At 40.5% G+C, this 23,735-nt stretch overlaps 1 protein-coding gene across 6 annotated transcripts in view; it reads left to right on the top strand.

Moving 5' to 3' along the window:
- LOC126253094 (DNA repair and recombination protein RAD54B-like) overlaps nt 1-23,735 on the top strand; it is a 357,224-nt gene that overhangs the window by 125,874 nt on the left and 207,615 nt on the right. For all 6 annotated transcript variants that reach the window (XR_007545901.1, XR_007545900.1, XM_049954200.1 and 3 more), the window contains exon 6: nt 10,942-11,144. Coding sequence is in view for 4 of the 6 variants with exons in the window: in XM_049954200.1 (XP_049810157.1) it covers nt 10,942-11,144 (203 nt within the window). In the remaining 2 variants the exon portion in view is untranslated. The remainder of the gene's footprint in view (nt 1-10,941; nt 11,145-23,735) is intronic.

Genomic DNA, 23,735 nt, shown 5'->3' with positions numbered 1-23,735 from the left:
AGTGAATCTTCGCAGACTGGCACTTCGCAGCCACTGAGGTGACACCAACTCATTTTTTCCTCATCGTGACTCACTTCCAATGGTACGTTCATGGCCAAAAATCCAACGAAGAGGATTTACAGCCGCTTTTAGAATTGCAAGAAACAAAGTGACGTCCTCACAACTGCTTTGAGATTTTGCATTTCCTCCTGTCCATTTTGATCTTCCGCCTCAGGTTGGCATTCCATCTCATGGGGGGGGGGGGGGGGGGGTCATGCTGCTCATACGGGATGATGTTCATAGTCAACCAATCTCCCTGACTAGCTATCTTCAAGCTGTTGCAGTTCGCCTTTTCCTTCCTCACTTGACCTTTTCCCTTTGTACATTTACATCCCTTCATCATTCGATGTCACCAGGGCTGACTTCCTTTGGCTTATTAGGCAGCTACTTCACCCATTCCTGCTGCCCTTCATCCCATTTCGGGTTCTCCCAGATCCTGTCCAAGAGGTGCCCTCTTAGCTGACATCCTTAATCAACTTAACCTTTTCTGCGTTAACACTGGAGCACTCTCATTCCTTTCAGACTCCTCGCACCCTGTCCCATTTGGACCTATCCTTCTGCACTGCCCATTGTCTTGAGTGGTCTGTTCTTTCTGTCAACTACTCGAGCGACCATTTCCCATGCGATATCCATTTTCTTACTCCTACCCCACCTCTGAGCACACCCAAATCGCAGCTTACTAAGGCTGACTGGAGGCTTTACTCCTTCCTTCCCCTTCAACGAACACGATTTCCCCAGTTGTGATGACCAGGTGGAATATCTTACAAACATTATTTACTGCCGCAAAATGTTCCATTCCTTGTACTTCCTCTTTACCACACCATGTCCCAGTCCCTTGTTGGAGTGAGGCGTGCCACGACACAATCCGCACACTCTGCATTTTTAACCATCATCCTATGGCGGCAAACTGCTCTTATTATAAACAGATGTATGCAAGTGTTGTCGCATCCTTCAGGATAACAAAAAAGCTAGTTGGATTTTATTCACTATTTTTTTTAACAGTTCCACCCCCTCTTCCGTCGTGTGGGCCAATCTCTGATGGCTCTCTCATTCCAAGGTCCATTCCCCAGTTTCCGGCCTGACAGTAGCAGATGATGCCATCATCAACCTTATTGCTATCTGCAACACCTAGGGCCGCCATTTTGCGGAAATTTTGAGCTCCTCCCACTATCACCCTGCCTTTCCCCATTGGAAGCGAGTGGAGGCGTATCTTCTGAGAATCTTGAGTGTTACAATGCCACATTTACTATGAGGGAGCTAGATCATGCTGTCACTTCATCCAGATCCTCTCCCCAAGGGCCAGACACTGTTCACTTTCAGATGATGCAACACCTTTCTGTTGCGAGCAAGCACTTTGTGCTTAATATGTACAACTACATCTGGGCAGAAAAAAATGTTCAAATTGTGAAATCTTATGGGACTTAACTGCTAAGGTCATCAGTCCCTAAGCTTGCACACTACTTAACCTAAATTATCCTAAGGACAAACACACTCACCCATGCCCGAGGGAGGACTCGAACCTCTGCCTGGACCAGCCGCACAGTCCATGACTGCAGCACCTTAGACTGCTCGGCTAATCCCGCGCAGCACATCTGGGCAGAGGGCAAGTTTCCCAGACACTGGTGGGAAGCCACTGTTGTATCCGTACCCAAGTCCGGTAAGTACAAACACCTTCCTTCTAGCTACTGCTCCATCTCTCTCACCAGCTGTGTTTGCAAGCTGATGGAACATATGATTCTTGCCTGGCTGGTATGATGGCTCGAGTCTCGCAATTTACTAACCGCTGCACAGTGTGGATTTCGAGTGCGCCGTTCTGTAGTTGACCATCTTGTCACTTTGCACACTTGTGTCATGAATGGTTTTCTGTGGAAATCCCAGACTGTGGCCGTGTTTTTCGATTTGGAGAAAGTCTATGGCACCTGCTGGACAACTGGTATCCTTCGTACTCTACATGTGGGTTGTCCATGGCTGCCTACCCCGTTTCCTTGAGGAATTTTTAAAAGACCAAGTTTTCAAAGTGTGTGTGGGTTCTGCCTTGTCGGACACCTTTATCCAGGAAAACTGTGTGCCTCAGGGTTCTGTCCTGAGTGTCGTCTTCTTTGACATCACCATTAACCCTATAATGGCCTGCCTCCCACCGGCCATCTCCGGCTCCCTTTTTGTTGACGATTTTGTGCACTATTGCAGTCCTTCATGAGCCTGTCTCATTGATTGGCGTCTTCAGCAATGTCTCGATTGTCTTTCATCATGGAGCATCAACAGTGGTTTTCATTTTTCCAATGAAAAAACTGTTTGTATGAACTTCTGGTGGTGCAATTGGTTTCTTCCACCATCTGTACATCTTGGGCCTGTTGCTCTTCTTTTCATTGAAATTATGAAATTCCTGGGTCTCACGCTCAGTAGGAAACTCTGTTCATCCTCCCACAAGTCTTACCTGGCAGCCTGCTGTATGCAGTCCCTCACTGTCCTATGTGTCCTCAATGGTACTTCCTGGGGTGCAGATTGAACCACCTTCCCCATTTTGTACTGGTCCCTTGTCTGTTCGAAACTAGACTATGGATACTTTGTTTATGCATCTACATGTCCGTACCTATTATGCTGTCTCAACACTATCCACCATCGTGGCATCTGTTTGGCCACTGGTGGCTTTTACACTAGCCCGGTTGAGAGTCTGTATGCAATAAGCTGCCGAACTACTGCCGTGACTTCCTCCTCAGCAGATATGCATGCCATTTGTCTGCCATGCATGGCCGCCCATCCTGTGCCGTCTCCTTCCATGATTCCTTTGATCGCCAGTATGGGGTGTGTCCCTCTTCTCTGTTACCTCCTGTATTTAGCTTTGAGCTCTTGCTCTGGCAGATGAACTCCACACTCCCTGTAACTCTCCTGGTGGGTGTGGACACTTCCCCACCTTGGCTTTGTGTGGCGACGCGTGTTCACGTTGGCCTTCATTCACTTCCTAAGGACCCTACACCAGCCTTGCTCTGTCGCCTATAGTTTCACAACCTTCACATGGAATTTGCAATAGTACCTGTGTGTACACTGATTGTGGTGTTGGGTGTGCCTTCATCGTTAGCACCCTCAATTTTTGGTATCGCTTTTGGCACACTGCTCAGTATTTACAGCCGAGCTCTTTACCCTATATCAGGCCACAGAGTACAGCCGGCGACACAGGCTTTTCAACTGTGTCATCTGTTCAAACTCTCTCAGCACCCTTTAGAGCCTCTGTGGACTGTACACTGTCCACCTCTTAGTGCAATGGCTCCAGGAAAGCTCGCCTCTCCCGCCATGAGGAGGTCATTTTAACTAGGTTGCGTATTGGGCACTGCCTTTTTAGCCATCGCCATTTGTTAAGTGCCGCTCCCCCACCACTTTGTGCACATTGTGCCCAGCATGTAACTGTCTGCCATTCCCTGACGGAATGCCCTATTGCTGACCAGTCATGTTCCTGTTTGAGTTTGCCATCTGAGTTATTGGCCGTTTTAGCAAACGACGCGTGAGCTATTGACTCCATTTTACTTTTTATCCATTGTAGCAATGTGGCAAAGGCCATTTAATTTTTAGTTCTGGACCTTCATTTCTGTATTGCATATTTTATAGACCTTTCTCCATGTCCCTGGCGCGTATGACCCTAGTTGTTTTTATGTCCTAAAACAAAACAAAACAGAATGGGGGAGAAATACGGAAGTCCTTACATTTCTTTATCACTTATGACTTTACTTACCCTTGAGATCACAAAATTTGTCGGGTAAAAATGGTAAAACTTGTCAGGAAATCAGGGAAATATCAGGGAATTTCACTTGAGGAAACTTGAGGCAACCCTGGTATGTTAAGCAACATTTTAATTAACTCTAATGATTTGGATTAGAGCACACTGAAGGAGTGGAAATTTAAAAAGAAGTGTTAAGCAAAATGCCTTCATTCCACATAATTTTTATTCACTAATTTGGATATTCTCTAATCAACTTTTGGTTGGTGGATGATAATACTTTGTTGGTTTAAAGTGTAGGAGTATGGCTATACAGAACCATTAAGCACCATAGACTAAGGATGAGAGTTGATCTTTAAACTACTTCAATAAGACCAAAATGGTGATGTATGATTATTGTACAGAAGATTAACAGTGGTGGTCTTAAATCACTCAAAAAATTCACGTGCATTTTGCAACTGAAAACTAATGAACTGATGTACTCAGTTGAATGGTACATGCAAAAGTAAATAGCTAGTGTGTCTCAACACATTTGTCATTTTAACCTTAAATGTTCAACCATCCAAATTGTGAGAATTCTTATTTTGAACGTGGAAAACAGAAGAAAAAAAAATTGAATAATGAAATGTGCCAGGAAGACAAATTGATTAGAGGAGATATGAAATGAGAATATCATAATGAGAGTTCTGAAACTGAAATTTACTTGACATGTTTTCAGGTGAGCTGACAGAATATGAACTAACAACATTCTTTGCTTGAGTCCGTGTATGAGGGTTGCCCAGAAAGTAATGCACCGCAATGTTTTTCTCAGCTGAAAACAATGCTACGAATACAAAACATTACATAAGTGTTATTTGAAGTCTCCTGAGTCTGTGGAGCATCTCCTGTCGACAGAAGTACAGTCAGTCGCTTGGCACAGAGGGCGAGGTCATCAGAAGGCAGTTCGGCAGAGCTCCATGATTTGCAGTGGTCGGGGAGACCATCCCCGGCTGAAGCACCTGACCAGGCCCCCTCAGACTTCCACTTGTTTGGGCTATTAAAGGATGCCATTCATGGAAGACGTTTTGAGTACGATGAGGAGGTGATTTACAAAATGAAGCACTCGCTCTGCCATCAGGACAAGGATTGTTACTGACAGGGCTTACATGCCCTCATTTCGCACTGGAGGAAGGCCATAGAACGGATGAAAATTATGTGGTAAAATAGGGTGTGTAGATAAAACATCTTCTTTCCTATGTGTAATTCTCATTATGTTCAGTGAAGAATTGTTGAAGAAAGAATGCAGTGCATTAATTTCTGGGCAACCCTTGTTATAAGAAACAGTGTCAACAATAACCTACTGAAAGACAGATAGATGAAATAAGAAAACAGGCAGGATATATTTGAAAAAATAAAGTTGAAGATTGTAATCTATGGAGAAGTCTTAAAGGGTCCTTTTTCCAGCAGTACATGAAAAGTGACTGCTTCTGCTATAGTGTCAGCTACATTTATGACCTGCTCTCTTGTGTTGGTTTGGCATTGTAAATGGAGCAGTAAGTTGATTGTATTGTGTTGGTATGAAGCTTGTTCTTATACTCTACCACTGTAGCTGTTGCTGCAATTTTTTTTTTTTTTTTGTATTATTGACTATGTCATTATTATGATGTCTGTATACACAGTATGTTTAGTGAACAGATATCAGTATAACAAGTTGTTGTTGTAGTTGTAGTGGTCTTCAGTCCTGAGACTGGTTTGATGCAGCTCTCCATGCTAATCTATCCTGTGCAAGCTCCTTCATCTCCCAGTACCTACTGCAACCTACATCCTTCTGAATCTGCTTAGTGTATTCATCTCTTGGTCTCTCTCTCTCTACGATTTTTACCCTCCACGCTGCCCTCCAATGCTAAATTTGTGATCCCTTGATGCCTCAGGACATGTCCTACCAACCAATCCCTTCTTCAAGTTGTGCCACAAACTTCTCTTCTCCCCAATTCTATTCAATACCTCCCCATTAGTTACGTGATCTACCCACCTAATCTTCAATGTTCTTCTGTAGCACCACATTTCGAAAGCTCTATTCTCTTCTTGTCCAAACTATTTATTGTCGATGTTTCACTTCCATACATGGCTACACTCCATACAAATACTTCCTGACACTTAAATCTATACTCGATGTAAACAAATTTCTCTTCTTCTGAAACGCTTTCCTTGCCATTGCCAGTCTACATTTTATATCCTCTGTACTTTGACCATCATCAGTTATTTTGCTCCCCAAATAGCAAAACTCCTTTACTACTTTAAGTGTATCATTTCCTAATCTAATTCCCTCAGCATGACCCGACTTAATTCGACTACATTCCATTATCCTCGTTTTGCTTTTGTTGATGTTCATCTTATATCCTCCTTTCAAGACACTGTCCATTCCGTTCAACTGCTCTTCCAAGTCCTTTGCTGTCTCTGACAGAATTACAATGTCATCGGCGAACCTCAAAGTTCTTATTTCTTCTCCCTGGATTTTAATACCTACTCCAAATTTTTCTTTTGTTTCCTTCATTGCTTGCTCAATATACAGATTGAAGAACATCGGGGAGAGGCTACAACCCTGTCTCACTCCCTTTCCAACCACTGCTTCCCTTTCATGCCCCTCAACTCTTATAACTACAGTCTGGTTTCTGTACAAATTGTAAATAGCCTTTCGCTCCCTGTATTTTACCCCTGCCACCTTTAGAATTTGAAAGAGAGTATTCCAGTCAGCATTGTAAAAAGATTTCTCTAAGTGTACAAATGCTAGAAACTTAGGTTTACCTTTCCTTAATCTAGCTTCTAAGATAAGTCGTAGGGTCAGTATTGCCTCACGTGTTCCAACATTTCTACGGAATCCAAACTGATCTTCCCCGAGGTCAGCTTCTACCAGTTTTTCCATTTGTCTGTAAAGAATTCGCATTAGTATTTTGCAGCTGTGACTTATTAAACTGATAGTTCGGTAATTTTCACATCTGTCAACACCTGCTTTCTTTGGGATTGGAATTATTATATTCTTCTTGAAGTCTGAAGGTATTTTGCCTGTCTCATACATCTTGCTCACCAGATGGTAGAGTTTTGTCAGGACTGGCTCTCCCAAGGCCGTCAATAGTTCTAATGGAATGTTGTCTACTCCGGGGGCCTTGTTTCGACTCAGGTCTTTCAGTGCTCTGTCAAACTCTTCACGCAGTATCGTATCTCCCATTTCATCTTCATTTATGTCTTCTTCCATTTCCATAATATTGTCCTCAAGTACATCGCCCTTGTATAGACCCTCTATATACTCCTTCCACCTTTCTGCTTTCCCCTCTTTGCTTAGAACTGGGTTTACATCTAAGCTGTTCATATTCATACAAATGGCTCTCTTTTCTCCAAAGGTCTCTTTAATTTTCCTGTAGGCAGTATCTATCTTACCCCTAGTGAGATAAGCCTCTACATCCTTACATTTGTCCTTTAGCCATGCCTGCTTAGCCATTTTGTACTTCCTGTCGACCTCATTTAGAGACGTTTGTATTTTTTTTTGCCTGCTTCATTTACTGCATTTTTATATTTTCTCCTAATTAAATATTTCTACTGTTACCCAAGGATTTCTACTAGCCCTCGTCTTTGCTGATCCTCTGCTGCCTTCACTACTTCATCTCTCAAAGCCACCCATTCTTCATCTACTGTATTTCTTTCCCCCATTCCTGTTAATTGTTCCCTTATGCTCTCCCTGATACTCTGTACAACCTCTGGTTTAGTCAGTTTATCCAGGTCCCATCTCCTTAAATTCCCACCTTTTTGCAATTTCTTCAGTTTTAATCTACAGTTCATAACCAATAGATTGTGGTCAGAGTCCACATCTGCCCCTGGAAATGTCCTACAATTTAAAACCTGGTTCCTAAATCTCTGTCTTACCATTATATAAATATATCTGATACCTTTTAGTATCTCCAGGCTTCTTCCATGTATACAACCTTCTTTTATGATTCTTGAACCAAGTGTTAGCTATGACTAAGTTGTGCTCTGTGCAAAATTCTACCAGGCGACTTCCTCTTTCATTTCTTAGCCCCAGTCCATATTCACCTACTATGTTTCCTTCTCTCCCTTTTCCTACTGTCAAATTCCAGTCACCCACGACTATTAAATTTTCGTCTCCCTTCACTACCTGAATAATTTCTTTTATCTCATCATAAATTTCTTCAATTTCTTCGTCATCTGCAGAGCTAGTTGGCAAATAAACTTGTACTACTGTAGTAGGCATGGGCTTCGTGTCTATCTTGGCCACTATAATACGTTCACTATGCTGTTTGTAGTAGCTTACCCGCACTCCTATTTTTTTTTATTCATTATTAAACCTACTCCTGCATTACCCCTATTTGATTTTGTATTTATGACCTGTACTCACCTGACCAAAAGTCTTATTCCTCCTGCCACCGAACTTCACTAATTCCCACTATATCTAACTTTAACCTATCCATTTCCCTTTTTAAATTTTCTAACCTACCTGCTCGATTAAGGGATCTGACATTCCACACTGCGATCCGTAGAATGCCAGTTTTCTTTTTCCTGATAATGACGTCCTCTTCAGTAGTCCCCGCCTGGAGATCTGAATGGGGGACTATTTTACCTCTGGAATATTTTACCCAAGAGGACACCATCATCATTTAACCATACAGTAAAGGTGCATGCCCTCGGGAAAAATTTCAGCTGTAGTTTCCCCTTGCTTTCAGCCGTTCGCAGTACCACAACAGCAAGACTGTTTTGGTTAGTGTTACAAGGCCAGATCAGTCAATCATCCAGACTGTTGCCCCTGCAACTACTGAAAAGGCTGCTGCCCCTCTTCAGGAACCACATGTTTGTCTGGCCTCTCAACAGATACCCCTCCGTTGTGGTTGCATCTACGGTACGTCTATCTGTATCGTTGAGGCACGCAAGCCTCCCCACCAACTGCAAGGTCCATGGTTCATGGGGGGGGGGGGGGTATATATATATATATATATATGTGTGTTAAATTATTTATAAACTTCATTGAAAATATTCTTAATTTGCCACTGATAAATGCTGTAACAAGTTAAACAATGGAAAGTCCTGGATGGAATATCACATATATGGAAAGGATAGAGTGCTTCTCACCATATGAAGGAAGCATTGAATCACAGACAGGCGCAATGAAAATAGAATGGTAAAACATTAAAAGGATAGGAAATATACGCATGTGCATGGCCACTGTTTCCGGGTGCTAGAGCCCGATTCTAGTGCACTGAGATTGTGGCCATGATTGTGAGAGTTGTGAAGCTGTGTCAGTCTTCTATTGAAGAAGGACTTGGTCTGAAAGCATAAATATTTTAGCAGTCTTTTTCATCGTGCCTGTCTGCAAGTCAGTGCTTCTGCAGTGTGTTAAATAGTAACCTAGCCTTTCAATATTGTTGCGATAACGAGTTATTATCTTTACAACACAACTTTCAAACTAGTGTAAATGTTCCTGCACAATACTGACCATATGAAGATGAAGGTCAAACTCTTTCTAACAAGATCTCTTTTATTTTCTTTATGAAGTTTTTGGTACTGCCAACATCATTTGGCCATAAACAAAAACTCTGAACTATACCCTGAAGTAGCTGCAAGGTTTTTAGTACCATTGAAGACTATTCAGGCCAAATCATAACTTCAAAGCCAGTAATTCTGTCCCATTTTTGTGGATATTTGTAAGATGTGCTGAGAAATATTAGCAATTTGTGAAGTATATATTAAGATGAATGGTGAGTGTTTTATTTAATGTTTGTGATACTTTATATAACAATGGAAAAAGAAAGGAAAAGGAGTGATAAAACCATATGGTGACACACAGCTAGTTTCTCTAGGATTACACCAAGAGGTCACAAAACGTATCATCTGTACTCAACAAATGTATCACTGTCAATGATGTCAAATACCCTTACATGTGTTAAAAGGCTTATCACTTTGTAATCTAAGAATAGCAAAAGCACTTCACCTACACAAATATCAGATGGCAAATCCATAAGAAGCCCACCTTTTCCATTGAACAGAAATGACTGTTGCCTGTTAGCGAATTTGTTCCACTGGCTTTTGTCCAATGAATCATCAACAGAGTTCAGTTCTTCTTCGTCTGCAGCAAGTTCTTCCAATATGTCATCAAGATCTTCACTTACATATGATACCTCCATATCAGAGGTTGAAGGTCATTACAGGTAGTCATACATGACTTGGAAAACCTGGGTAATACAAAGAGATAAATGCATGAATGGCCAGCTAAGAGACAGCTGAACTATATATTCGCCGAACATGCCACCCAGCATGGTATGCTTGACTCCAATAACTACTTCACAGCATGTGCTATCTGAATTCTTCCAAATAAACTCTAGATTTTATGATTTGTGCTTGTGGGAACTTTCCCTAGAACATAAACCTTCATTACCGTCACGCCCTGGCCTCAACCTTCAGTAGTCTCTGTCACCACTTACCTATATCCCCTTATCCCCTTCCCTTCTTCCACTCCAGCCTCACACACGACTTCTACCCCCCCCCCCCCCCCCAACCCGTTCTCTGCCATAGCCCGTTCCCCTTCTCAGCCCTCCCCCACTCACTGTACTGTCTTCCGGTGCTGCACCTAGCAGGTCACCTTTGTATCCAGCAGAAGGTCCATGCAGGGTCCCACAAGCAGCACTACCACGGAACATTTAGACTGCAATCTAATGAGGGCAATTGATGGTTGCCTGTCAGGGCGAAAAATTGGTACAAAATATTTGTTTGTTTCATGTATAATGCAGAGTGAAGTCACACTGCCCTTGATGTAATCACAACATATGGTAATTGTGGAGACATGGCCACAATATAAGTCTCTCAAGGTTAGCTGCTCTAAATGAACAACCGTTCTTTTTCTCTAAGCAGTATTACACATTGCTTTTTGGTTTACAGCAATGGTACTCCTTTACCATAGTGTAATGCTTATTTTTGTCAGTATATCGTTTTAATTTTTTTGGAAATGTAGTGTAAGTTTTATGTGCTGCATTTAGCAAATCATGATAGAGAAATGATATACGTAATTGCAAAAATGTTTTTGTATTATCTCATGTTGTTGGAAATTGCCAGTGATAAAGAAACAGAATTGACAATGTTACATGTGTGTTCCCTTTTGTTGAATCTTGCTTTCTTTGTCTTTTCTAATAATTACTGATTATGTCTCTGTGTAGTGGAAGATGAATCCAGAACATTTGCCTCTTGTGGAGGTAGTAATTGATCCATGTCTTGCAAAAGTCCTTCGCCCTCATCAAAGAACTGGCATAATATTTTTGTATGAATGTATGCTTGAAATGAGACAACCGAACTATTCTGGAGCAATATTGGCAGATGAGATGGGACTGGGGAAGACACTACAGTGTGTTACACTTGTTTGGTAAGTTTGGAAAAAGCATTCCAAATATGTTCTTAGCAGTATTTTGTATATGCTAGTATTGTACTGTCAGTTATTAGCATTGACCCCTTGGTGATGGGTTTTGAACTGCTGTAATTTATTGTTCCACTGTTTGCTTCAAATGCATGTTCTTAAAGTGATAATTAATGATTGTTGTATACATAATTATCTAAAAAGAATATTCCACTATTAATGTGATGTATTGTCTGATTTAAACTAGTTCCCATGTGATGTTTAAGCTCCAAAATTGTGGCATTGTCGCATCAAATTCATTCTACAACCAGCTGCCACTGTGCTTCACTCTCCGCACTGATAGAAAATCACTTTCAGGCCCCTATCTCCTACAAAAATCAAGTGAAAAATATAATTCACATGCGATGTAGATCTCTGTAGTGTTTTTCAGCATGTCAAAACTGTGTTCTTAATTTTGATTAGGGAAAAACGTTACATTGAAATTTTTTGAAACATTCATAAACAGCTTCAGACTTATCATTTCATACTTCAAAAACTAATCTTCGCACAACAGTACTTTTTGTTTATTTATTTATTTTCCCTGTTGATGACTAAAATATCTTGCTCAGCAACAAATCTTAAAATTCTCATACTGCACTATATTTCCTATATATATGCTTCTGAAAGTGGTGTATTTATGCAGTCGTGTCAATATTTAACTCGTAACAAGTATGAAGTTTAAAGTCTTTATCTCCTACAAAAATAATGTAAAAATTCTGAAATCTACCCATAGTATCACTATTAGTGGTATCTTCAAGCACATCAAAAATCTTTTCTTAATTTTTGTTAGGGCCAGTGTTACATTAGTTATTGATGTAAAAGAAATTCTCACGTCTGGAAAAGTTTCCTTCTTATCATTGCTTATCTATAAACTGTTACATGTGTGAAATAACATCTTGATGTCTACACAAAATGAAATATATTTAAAATGCGGTCTAACGTACCTTAAGGAGATAACGGTAGGTGGCTGAACAATATTCCTTAGTCTCGCAGCAGGAAAGAGAAATTGGTCGATCTGAAGTCACGAACACAAGGTTTAATGGAAGTAAGATGTTCATTAAAGTATGCAGTATACTACATACTAATTAGACAGTTGGAAAACACTACTTAATTCAGAGTCGGAGTCGGTGTAAGTATCAGTGTTACTGCACGTAGTAGCAGATATTGTAAAGTCTTAGACACACTGCTGTAGTGCACCTTCATTGTTCCATGCTTTCTGTATCATTACTTTCACATGAGTCATTGCCTTTTGCCATTCGTCTCATCTCACTTTTTCAACTGCCTCCTTCAGAAGCCGTTCGTCTTTGGTCAACCTAAATTTTTTATTTTCTGCAGCAATATGATGATTAATCTGAGTCCAAATCAGTTCTGTTGCATTGAAGTTGCAATGGTTGGGAGGCAATCTGAGAACTTAATGCCTGTATTTTTTTGCTATTTAATCCATGATGTAAACTGGCTTCTTTGGCTTGTGTTGTGACACAAGTTCTAATAACTGTGTCCTTGTTAAATTACTGTCAACTCATATCTTTTAAGTTTCTCTAGCCAGTAAACATTGTTGTTTTCTTTGTTGCCTTTGCGGACATCTTATCTTGTATAACCAAATGACATGTAGTGTTATCCATGACAATTTTTGACGTTTTTGTTAAGTTTTGAAGCACAGTGTCTTCAAACCATATCATAACAAGGACAATCTACTACCCTGAAGTAGGTCCAGTGTTGCAAGGGTAGTGTGTAGTATTTTGAGTGTTGGATACTCATTCCTTGAATAATATGCATAGATCTGATGATGAATTTCATCTTTCTGAAAAACAGCTGACATTTGTGACCCTCTTCTAGTGGCACCTCTTCTTCCCAGGTGTCTCCAGTTTAGATGACTCACCTGATTCTTCTTTCGAAAATTTCTCCTTGCAGATTCTTATAACTGATTGTTCATTGATTTTTAGAGCATCTGAAGCTCACTTCACCACTTTATCCAAATGAAGTAGAGGTGTTCCTGCATCACTCTCTCTCTCAAAATACTTCCTCATAGAACACACGAATTCACGCAACTGACTGTATATAATCATGCCATGACCAGCACTTTTTGCAAGTTTCCTAGGAGTTTGCAGCCTTGGTCTGCCCTCTTTTGACTACTTTCGTCACACATTGTGAGGGACATGAAGCTGAAAGTCACCCAAATCTCTTACTACATGGCTCACTAAGGGCTGGATGGCATAAGGTTCAAGCAGCGCAGCACAGCACAGCAGAAGTGGCAACGCAGTGGAAGCCTACAGTGCTAGGGTCCCATTGGTGTACTGGTGGCAGGAGCCTTGCGGCTTGCCACCTGTCAAATGACAACTAGTTTAAATAACCATATAAATAAGTCATAAGTTAAAGATAATGGTTGCATTGCTATGTCTGGTAGATATAATGCTTTTCTAGGGATTTTTTATTTTGTCAGAAGCACCAGCATTTCAGATAAATATTTTTCATGGATTACGAAGCTCTTGAGTGATTCCCTGCTCTATATTGGCCATTCTACTCATAGACTGCTCCTACTGTCTTCAAATCATCTGATGTTCTGACATACACTTTTCTTCTAGCTGTCTCTAAAGGAACAACTGCAACGAAGTTAAATGTAAGTGTCTCATTGGCCAATACTTCTTTGAGATCTGATAATCTAGTGATATAAAATTACTAAAGATTGGTACATCTGCTTACTAACTACAAAGAAGTGTACTGCAAGCTTGGTCTGAAATAGCTACTTTTACTGCTGGCTTGTTTGACTGTCAGTCCTGAAACAGAAAACACTCTAAGCATTTAAGGTAGCAAGACTCATATTGCATTGTGCAAGTGAGAGCAACCACTATATATACATCCCTAAATAATTTCTTGTAGGGCTTTTTGTTTGCTCACTATTAAAATCACAGTGACCTCTTGGTGAACTTTTTGACTGGAAGTTGAGTATAGCATCTTTCGTATTATAAATTAAAGTAAATTAGCCTAATACCATGTCACAAGAATACAATGAACAGCCATGAAAATTTTGTGGACAGGTGAACCCCATTTCCATCTCCAAGGACATGTCAATACTGCAGAATTGCAGAATGTGGGCAACAGAAAATCTGCACTCACATCAGCTGGTACCAATTCATTCTTTAAAGGTGACTATGGTGCAGGCTGACAACATCATTTATTGTAGGGCTGTATTTTTTAGAGGAGACGAGTCCTGCACATCTTGTTACCCGTTCTGTCACTGGTAAAAAGCTTCCTGTACTTAGTAACAAGGCTTCTAATAGGCATCTGCCATGTTCCACTCCCACAAGAATCATCTCATTTTTTGGGTCTATGGAATGAAAACTGAATCTAATCCAAACTAATCTATCATATCAGATACTTAAAGAAGGGATCTTTGTAGATCTGCAGATCAGAAATTTATTGAAAGACAATTTGTTTGGAAGTGCAGTGAATCCAGTGGAAAAAAGACTTGGGTTTTGTTTAAAGTAGTAATCTCCAACTTTTTGGCCACAGTAAACTCCTAAATTATAAAATCATGCTTAAAACAATGTTGCAGAGTTTTGTGAAATTTGGTTCTAACATGAGTGTGAAGCTTCATTTTCTGTGTTTACTTATCGATTTGTTTCCTGCAAACCTTGGCGATATCAGTGAAGACCAATGATGATGGTTCCACCAGGACATCAAGAAGGTGGAAAAGAGGTACTAGGGAAGAGGAATGCAAACATAGTGGCTGACTTCTGTTTTATGCTAAAGAGAGATGGCACTGACGACACAAACAAACAAGGAAGAGAAGTTTTGCACAATTCAGAAAAACATGATGCAGTGAAGAAATTAAATTGTCAGTTGTGTATGTTCTAATAATTATTAGCATTTTTAAGGGAGCATGCACCATTGTCAACACTAATGCATTGTGTATTGATTCTATACAAAGTTACAAAATATGTTTTAATGCAATTAAAAAAATTCCCTGTTAGAAGAAAAAGTTATTTCACTTAAAACTTAAGATGTGATTTGTACACAAACTGACATGAACAGAAAAACCAAAATAAATTTTCAAATCGAAATGAAAATTACTTTAAATATCACCTTACCGTCATAGAGAATTGTTACAAAAGTTTTAAAATGCAGCGTAGTGGTAATGTGTGAGTAGTGATGCTCTTTGTGGTCTGTGTGACAAACTGTCTTTTAGAGTTGGGAGTGGAGTGTATCAGTATTTAATGGCATGAGTGGAATAGAATGATGTCTTCACTTTCTAATTCACCTGTAGATACATAACTTAAGTTTGATTTTAACCTATCTATGGTTGGAGTAAATTCACTTCAATGCATTTAAAACTTTTTGTAGTCTGGACTGGTTTCCCCAGGTTGTAGTACACTACCAAATAATGTGGGCGACACCTTTTTGTCTGTAATCTTTCAGTTTACTGAAAAAAAGATTCGACACCATTACTTAGAGATGACGATAATGCAAAAATGTTCTAAAATTTACTAATTTGTGTAATACTAATATCATACTGGGGATTGAGACTTACCATTTAGTGGTAAGCATGTGAATACACAAGTTAAACAGTGCACACAATGTGCAATGAGAATACACTACTGTGGTATTGGTTATTCATATTGACATTGAATCAGTCAGATCAGCAGGTGCTATCGGATTCTACCACATTACAACTTGTCAAGAGACCGAGAACTGTTTTTAAGTTGACATATCCTGTAACTTTGAATTTTTTTTCCCACAATGTTGTAGATGAGCAACACAATTTAATTATAGTCTACAATGACAGTTCAAAATGTTGCGACATCTTGGCTCCCCCACTCCAATTTAACAGACCTGTATTTCATGAACAGTCTATGTACCAATGAAAGAAAGTAGTTCCAAAAATTTTAACACAGATTATAAATGTTCAAAGTGGTGGCCAGACTCGTACCATATGTCTTATGTTTTGGAGTTAATTGCAGCAGTTTATGCTTTTGCTAGTTGCAGGTGCAGTGCCGAATCAGAGATGAAATGCGCATTGCGCTGTAACTGCCAACTTGCTTCTTGTAAACACACACAACACAATTTAATTATAGTCTACAATGACAGTTCAAAATGTTGCGACATCTTGGCTCCCCCACTCCAATTTAACTGACCTGTATTTCATGAACAGAACAGAACAGAACAGAAAATCTTCTGCTGCTTCTGTGAAGTTTGGAAAGTAGGAGACAAGGTACTGGCGGAAGTAAAGCTGTGAGGATGGGGCGTGAGTCGTGCTTGGGTAGCTCAGATGGCAGTGCACTTGCCCGCAAAAGGCAAAGGTCCCGAGTTCGAGTCGCAGTCCGGCACACAGTTTTAATCTGCCAGGAAGTTTCATATCAGCGCACATTCTGCTGCAGAGTGAAAATCTCATTCTGTATTGAAGATGTTAGACATCAAGAAGACTGGAAATACTGAATGTCTTCTTTAGGTATAATAATAGAGAAAAAGCTTTTCTTTTTAACCATCCATATACTGTGAACATATTTGGGCTAACTTTACTGTGAAATATATGTTGTATCACCCCACACACAGTAACATGCTTGGATCATCTTCCTTGGCATGCTGATCACAGTGTGGTTGAGACATTGCTACACATCCATTTAGTTGATTCCTGCCTTCTGGAAGATGATTTGTCATGATATGAGAGCAGTGAATGTATGAATTATCGTCTTGAAAGACAGCCTCATCGTTGAAATTTTGCCTTTGACAGCATGTTTGGCCTTCAAAAAAGTCACTGTACAATTGTTACAGTTGTCTCAAGGTACCGGAGAGCTATAATTTGTAGCTAGTGGCCATCCTTACATGATAGCTAGTGCTCGTCCTTATGTGATGTTGAGTACGGGAGACGACTACAAGGCATATTTTCGGTCTTCTGTGTTGTATGAAAGAGACTTAATATACAACTAATGTAACTGTGGTGTATATCAATTCTGTGACAACTTTCTGTTCTGACAGCCCTTCTCGGCATAAAGCTACAATGTTTGCATTGTCCAGGTCTGAGACGAGTCATGATGGCACATTGACAGACTTGACAATATACAGGGCGTTACAAAAACGTACAGCCAGACTTTCAGGAAACATTCCTCACACACAAAGAAAGAAAATATGTTATGTGGACATGTGTCCGGAAACGCTTACTTTCCATGTTAGAGCTCATTTTATTACTTATCTTCAAACCACATTAATAATGGAATGGAAACACACAGCAACAGAACGTCCCAGCATGACTTCAAACACTTTGTTACTGGAAATGTTCAAAATGTCCTCTGTTAGCGATGATACATGCATCCACCCTCCGTCGCATGGAATCCCTGATGCGCTGATGCAGCCCTGGAGAATGACGTATTGTATCACAGCCGCCCACAATACGAGCACGAAGAGTCCCTATATTTGGTACCGGGGTTGCGTAGACAAAAGCTTTCAAATGCCCCCATAAATGAAAGTCAAGAGGGTTGAGCTCAGGAGAGCGTGGAGGCTATGGAATTGGTCCGCCTCTACCAATCCATTGGTCACCAAATCTGTTGTTGAGAAGCGTACGAACACTTTGACTGAAATGTGCAGGAGCTCCATTGTGCATGAACCACATGTTGTGTCGCACTTGTAAAGGCACATGTTCTAGCAGCACATGTAGAGTATCCCGTATGAAATCATGATAATGTGCTCCATTGAGCGTAGGCGGAAGAACATGGGGCCCAATCAAGACATCACCAACAATACCTGCCCAAATGTTCACATAAACTCTGTGTTGATGACGTGATCGCACAATTGCGTGCGGATTCTCATCAGCCCACATATGTTGATTGTGAAACTTTACAATTTGATCACATTGGTATGAAGCCTCATCCGTAAAGAGAACATTTGCACTGAAATGAGGATTGACACATTGTTGGATGAACCATTCGCAGAAGTGTACTCGTGGAGGCCAATCAGCTGCTGATAGTGCCTGCACACGCTGTACATGGTACGGAAACAACTGGTTCTCCCGTAGCACTCTCCATACAGTGATGTGGTCAACGTTACCTTGTACAGCAGCAACGTCTCTGATGCTGACATTAGGCTTATCGTCAACTGCATGAAGAATTGCCTCGTCCATTGCAGGTGTCCTCATCGTTCTAGGTCTTCCCCAGTCGCAAGCCCTAGGCTGAAATGTTCCATGCTCCCTAAGACTCTGATCAATTGCTCCGAACGTCTTCCTGTCGGGACACCTTTGTTCTGGAAATCTGTCTCAATACAAACGTACCGCGCCACGGCTATTGCCCCGTGCTAATCCATACATCAAATGGACATCTGCCAACTCTGCATTTTTAAACATTGCACTGACTGCAAAACCACGTTCGTGATGAACACTAACCTGTTGATGCTACGTACTGATGTGCTTAATGCTAGTACTATAGAGCAATGAGTCGCATGTCAACACAAGCACCGAAGTCAACATTACCTTCCTTCAATTGGGCCAGCTGGCGGTGAATTGAGGAAGTACAGTACATACTGACGAAACTAAAATGAGCTCTAACATGGAAATTAAGCATTTTCGGACATTTGTCCACATAACATCTTTTCTTTATTTGTGTGTGGGAAAGTTTGGCTGTACCTTTTTGTAACACCCTATATATGTGTTGTAACCAATAACTGTTAACAAAATACTGCAGAGGTGTAGTGGAAGTTGAGACAAACAATTTGAGAAAGGACATTCAGGATCTATCAAGTCGGGAAGCTACCTTAAATTGGCCTAGAGAAACCACCTAAGCTGCAGCGCTTGCATGTCACATGAGATTTTTAATCCTTCCTCTCTCTCTCTCTCTCTCTCTCTCTCTCTCTCTCTCTGTCTCTCTGTCTCTCCCCCCTCCCTCCCTCTTTCTTTGTGCAAAGTATGGAAAAAAATATATAGGACGTTTTTTTGTAGGAAATTTAATGTAGTTTAATTTTTTGCTAGGATAAATTTTTGCTAGAGGCCATGGTTTTCAAGTTATTCAAGAGAAACTTACAAAAGTGCCCTTACTGTTTACGCTCTTTGTAAGTCACTTTTTCCTATTTTCATTTGGAGTAATTTGTGCTCTACTGAACTGGGATTGCATGTTTGCTGTTACCTTCATTACACAGATGGCTATATGTAGTGATTTCCTGTGGGTAAAAGGGTATTAAGAAAGAGATTTCTGATCTAATAAAGACAAACTGGAAGGCATGAGAGGGCTACAAACTGTTTTGGTGAGTTTTGTGGGACATAGATGCTTCTTGATATATAAAATAATTAATCACATTTCAGTGAAAACAGTTTAGTGATTTTACAAATAATTTGCGAAACTCTTTGTGTTGGTGTGTGGTTCATTTAAACTTGAGGACACTCAGAGCAATCATATTTGAAAACTGAGCAGTAGGAATAATAAAGTGGAAAATGAAGGTGTGAATGAATTAATTTAATTGAACTAAAATCACTGAAATGAATCAAATCAATGGGGATGAAATCAGTGACTTGGTGTGACTTGTGTCTTAATCCCTCTGAGATTATTATTGATCAAGTGATTTCCCAATATTGTCACAGCATGAAACGATATCTTTGGAGTCCGTTCAGAAACACCATATCAGAATTTGGATTCGCTCTATTTCTTTCAAATCACTTCATGTTAGGGCAGTTCCATGTGGAGAACTTGTGTTTCATTTGAAATGGTATTCTGATAACCTGGCCCACATTAGGTTATAAAAATTTTTGTGAGTGGGGCTGATTAAAGTGACATAATATATAAAGCTTATATGACGTTGAAGCAATATTCAAACCAAAAGGGTAGCAGGATGATAGCCTGTAGCAGGATGTTAGCCTGCAACACGCCCCCCCCCCCCTTCTCCCCTCTCATATTCCTCCACCATTCTGCTGCCACCCCTCTCCCCTCTCCCCTCTCCCCTCCCCCCTCTCCCCTCCCCCCTCCCCCCTCTCCCCTCTCCCCTCTCCCCTCTCCCCTCTCCCCTCTCCCCTCTCCCCTCTCCCCTCTCCCCTCTCCCCTCTCCCCTCTCCCCTCTCCCCTCTCCCCTCTCCCCTCGCCCCTCTCCCCTCTCCCCTCTCCCCTCTCCCCTCTCCCCTCGCCCCTCGCCCCTCGCCCCTCGCCCCTCGCCTCCTGCCTCTCCACACCAGACTGGTACTCCACTGCCCATCACAGCCAAGGTTGCTGCACACTGCAGGCAGGCCTCAGTGCCTTGAGACAACAAGGTCCACAAGTTTTAACTGAATGTGTACGAATATGTGTGTGTGTGTGTGTTTCCTATTGTTGTTATTCCATCTCAGATTTCCCATTGTTTGAATTAGCTGAAATAATGTGGTTCATTAATTCTAGGGTATGGATTTTCCTGTTGTTCTGATGTTTGTACGATCTCAAAGATTAAACACTATCTACATCTTCCATTTCATTGTTTGAATGGAGAATTTCAGTAGCTATGAAGAGGGTAGCTGCCACTTGGAGGGGTGAGTGGTGGCTCTTATGGGCTGGAGGACCCAGTGGAGACGTTGCTCACAGTAAAGAAGGATTTACTTGGTCTTTGTACATGCTTCCTCATGACTTGGCAAGGCGAGGCAGAACCCACATCACTCTATTGACCCTGGCCATTGCTGATGTACAAGCAGTGGCTTCTGCCCTGCTTCAATGATGCTGTGTCGCTGATGGCAGGCCGACGGGCAGACAGCAGTCTCTGTAGGCCACGGTCACATCTTCAGTGGTGTGCTACTTCTCCATCAGCAATGGCACCTGGAAGGGCCCCTGGCCTCTGCGCGCATCCACTGCAGTGCCGCTGAGACAGCTGTCCGTGGGATTCAACCCACTGCTCTCTGGCAGGAGTTGCATGGTGGCTGGCATTGTGGCACTAAATGCTGGGCAAGGGAATTCAGTACTGGCAGCAGCAGGTGCAGATGCAGGTTCGATGTGCCACGGCACTAAGTCCTGTGTGGAACTTTGTGCTGGTGGTGGCAGACACAGCCTGCTCTCGAATCCACGGCTGCTGCTAGTGATGCCCAGTTGTCTTGATGTCCGGCGTGGACCTGACGAAGTGGTGGTGCTGCTTTACTCTGGTGATGAAAAAGTTTCTGTCTCAAAATTCAGACATACTTATATTGATCAGAAGTGCATTTGTTTCACTAAGACCTGGCACCTATTCAGACTACCCATAACAAGAGACTGTACCTGGTGTGATGACACTGACCTGTCCACTACAGTTATTACTGCTGCATACTGCAGTTTTCCACTGAGCATGCTAGCTTTATTTCACAATCCCCTTATGTGTATGCTATGCAGCTGCTAATGCAATACTTTGTGGGCTTTCTCACTACTTCTGATTGCATTTGCTAAAAGACTGGATAGTGACACTATGGTTTGTGGAGTTCTACAATAGGCACCAAATTGAATTTTATGAATGTACTGTATGTTACCAAAATTTAATGGTGGTCCATTTGCCTTCAAATATTTGTTGATATTTTCAGATGTTTCAGTGACTGTGATTTCATAACAGGACTGGTATCATGTTTCTTTCTTATACTTGTATGATCTGCACAAAGGATAAAATTTCTATCTTTTGACAAAGCAAATAGATGATCAATTATGGGTATCAGAAACAGTGAATGATCCAGAATAAGGCATTGTGGTACCATCAAACGGGGTGATTTCGGACACCGGGGCGAATTCAGACAATATGGCTTATTTGCTCTTTGCCACTGCATAGAAACAAAGAGTTCCTTATTTTAACGTCCGTGTGCCAGTTATTTTAAGCACAAGATTGCATTTATCACTTTCCACAACTTTTATTTTGCGTCAATTGTTTCCCCAAGTGAATAACTGACGAACAGTCTCAGTGTTAAAAATCCATGCATTATCGTAAAGTGGAAAGTTTCTATTGTTGTGTCAAGTGGGAAGTTATTGTAACCGTAATTGTCAACGCGCTGCATAGCTAACAGCATTGAGACAATTTCTGTACAAGTTTGTCGAGTTTCTCATGCAAGGTTATAAAATAACGACGGTTTTTGTAAAACTGTGTACTGTGTGGGGTGATTTTGGACAATGTCAAGAACGTATAAGAGCAGGAGAGGTGCTACAGTATGGTGTAATTATGACCCGGAACTTTTAGATAAAGCTGTTCATGATATTCAGAGTGGTAAATTATCATACAGAAAAGTATGTGATTTGTATGGTATACCTAAATCAACCCTACAAAATAAAGTGCAGGAAGCACATCCGAAAAAAATGGGAGGACAGCCAGTGCTAAAAGAAGAAGAAGAAGAAGAAGAAGAAGAAGAAGAAATGTTGAAGCAAGGTATCCTGAGGGCTGCACATTGGGGATTTCCCTTCACTAAATTGGGTATTAGATATTTAGTTAAAGGATACCTTGATAAATCTGGCCAAAAAGAGAAGAAATTTCATAATAATTTGCCAGGAGAAGAATGGGTGCATTTATTCCTCAAACGACAGTCGGAAGATCTTTCCGTTCGCTTAAGTGAAAATATTAAATGAGCTCATGCAGAAATGAACAAAGAGACATTTAAGATGTTTTTCACCAATACCAACGCAAAGCTGGAAAATCTCCAACCTAGCAATATGATCAACTATTATGAAACCATCATTCTGTAATACTTATTCCTAACAAAGGGCTACCTTAAAATGTATAAAATGCCTCCAAAATCAAATATAAAGCATGTAGAATTTTTTAAAAAAAAACAGTAACTGTCTGAATTCACCCTCTATATACTGTAACTTCAGACAGAGATTTAAAAACACATGTGTCCGAAATCACCCCAATCCATGGGGTGACTTCGGACACTTTATTCAACTGCCTCAGATAAATATACCTACATATACACTTTCTGGTTCTGGGATATTTTATTTGTTACACATATACCCTACCATTTCCATAACAATCAATTTAATCTAACAATATATATGAAAATTACAATCAAAATAATGACAAAACCGTCCGAAATCACCCTGTTTACGGTACGTTATATGTGATTTCTTCAAATTTTTGAGTGCCTCTTAGTATGTGATTGAGATGGAACTGATATTTTTTTTATGCTTTATCATGCGGATGAGGTGAAAAACCCTGAACCTTCTTTGTCTGCTATTCCATAATAATTTTATTTTATTTTCATGAGCCTTAAGTCACAAAATACTCTGTGGTAATAATTTCCAATTGGTTATTTCTGGTATATCATCTTTCAAAACTGTTTTGAAATCATACTGTCTGTTACTAATAATTTTTTATGTATTAGAGTTTTATAAATTTTGTTGTACATGATTGTCCTGAAACATTTCTGTTAATGGTGGTACTAAGGTTTTTGAGGAAAGTCAAAAAGTTTAAATGGAAACGTTTGCTAATGTGAAAGAAAATAATTATGTTAAGTTCCCAACCCATTAAATATGATTAATACTTAAAATAAGAGGGGATCCCAAAGGAAATCAAGACAATGATACATAATTTGCAGACATAGATCATTACATTAAAGGAATTTTATTTATAACTTCATTCTTTATAACAGTTCTTACGGAAATATTTGCGGTCTCATTTTTTATCCAT

The sequence above is a fragment of the Schistocerca nitens genome, chromosome 4 (assembly GCF_023898315.1).
Source record: "Schistocerca nitens isolate TAMUIC-IGC-003100 chromosome 4, iqSchNite1.1, whole genome shotgun sequence".
In the NCBI taxonomy this organism is placed as follows: domain Eukaryota; kingdom Metazoa; phylum Arthropoda; class Insecta; order Orthoptera; family Acrididae; genus Schistocerca; species Schistocerca nitens.
Note: the sequence above shows the minus strand (reverse complement) of the source record. Positions and strands in the feature narration are given on the sequence as shown.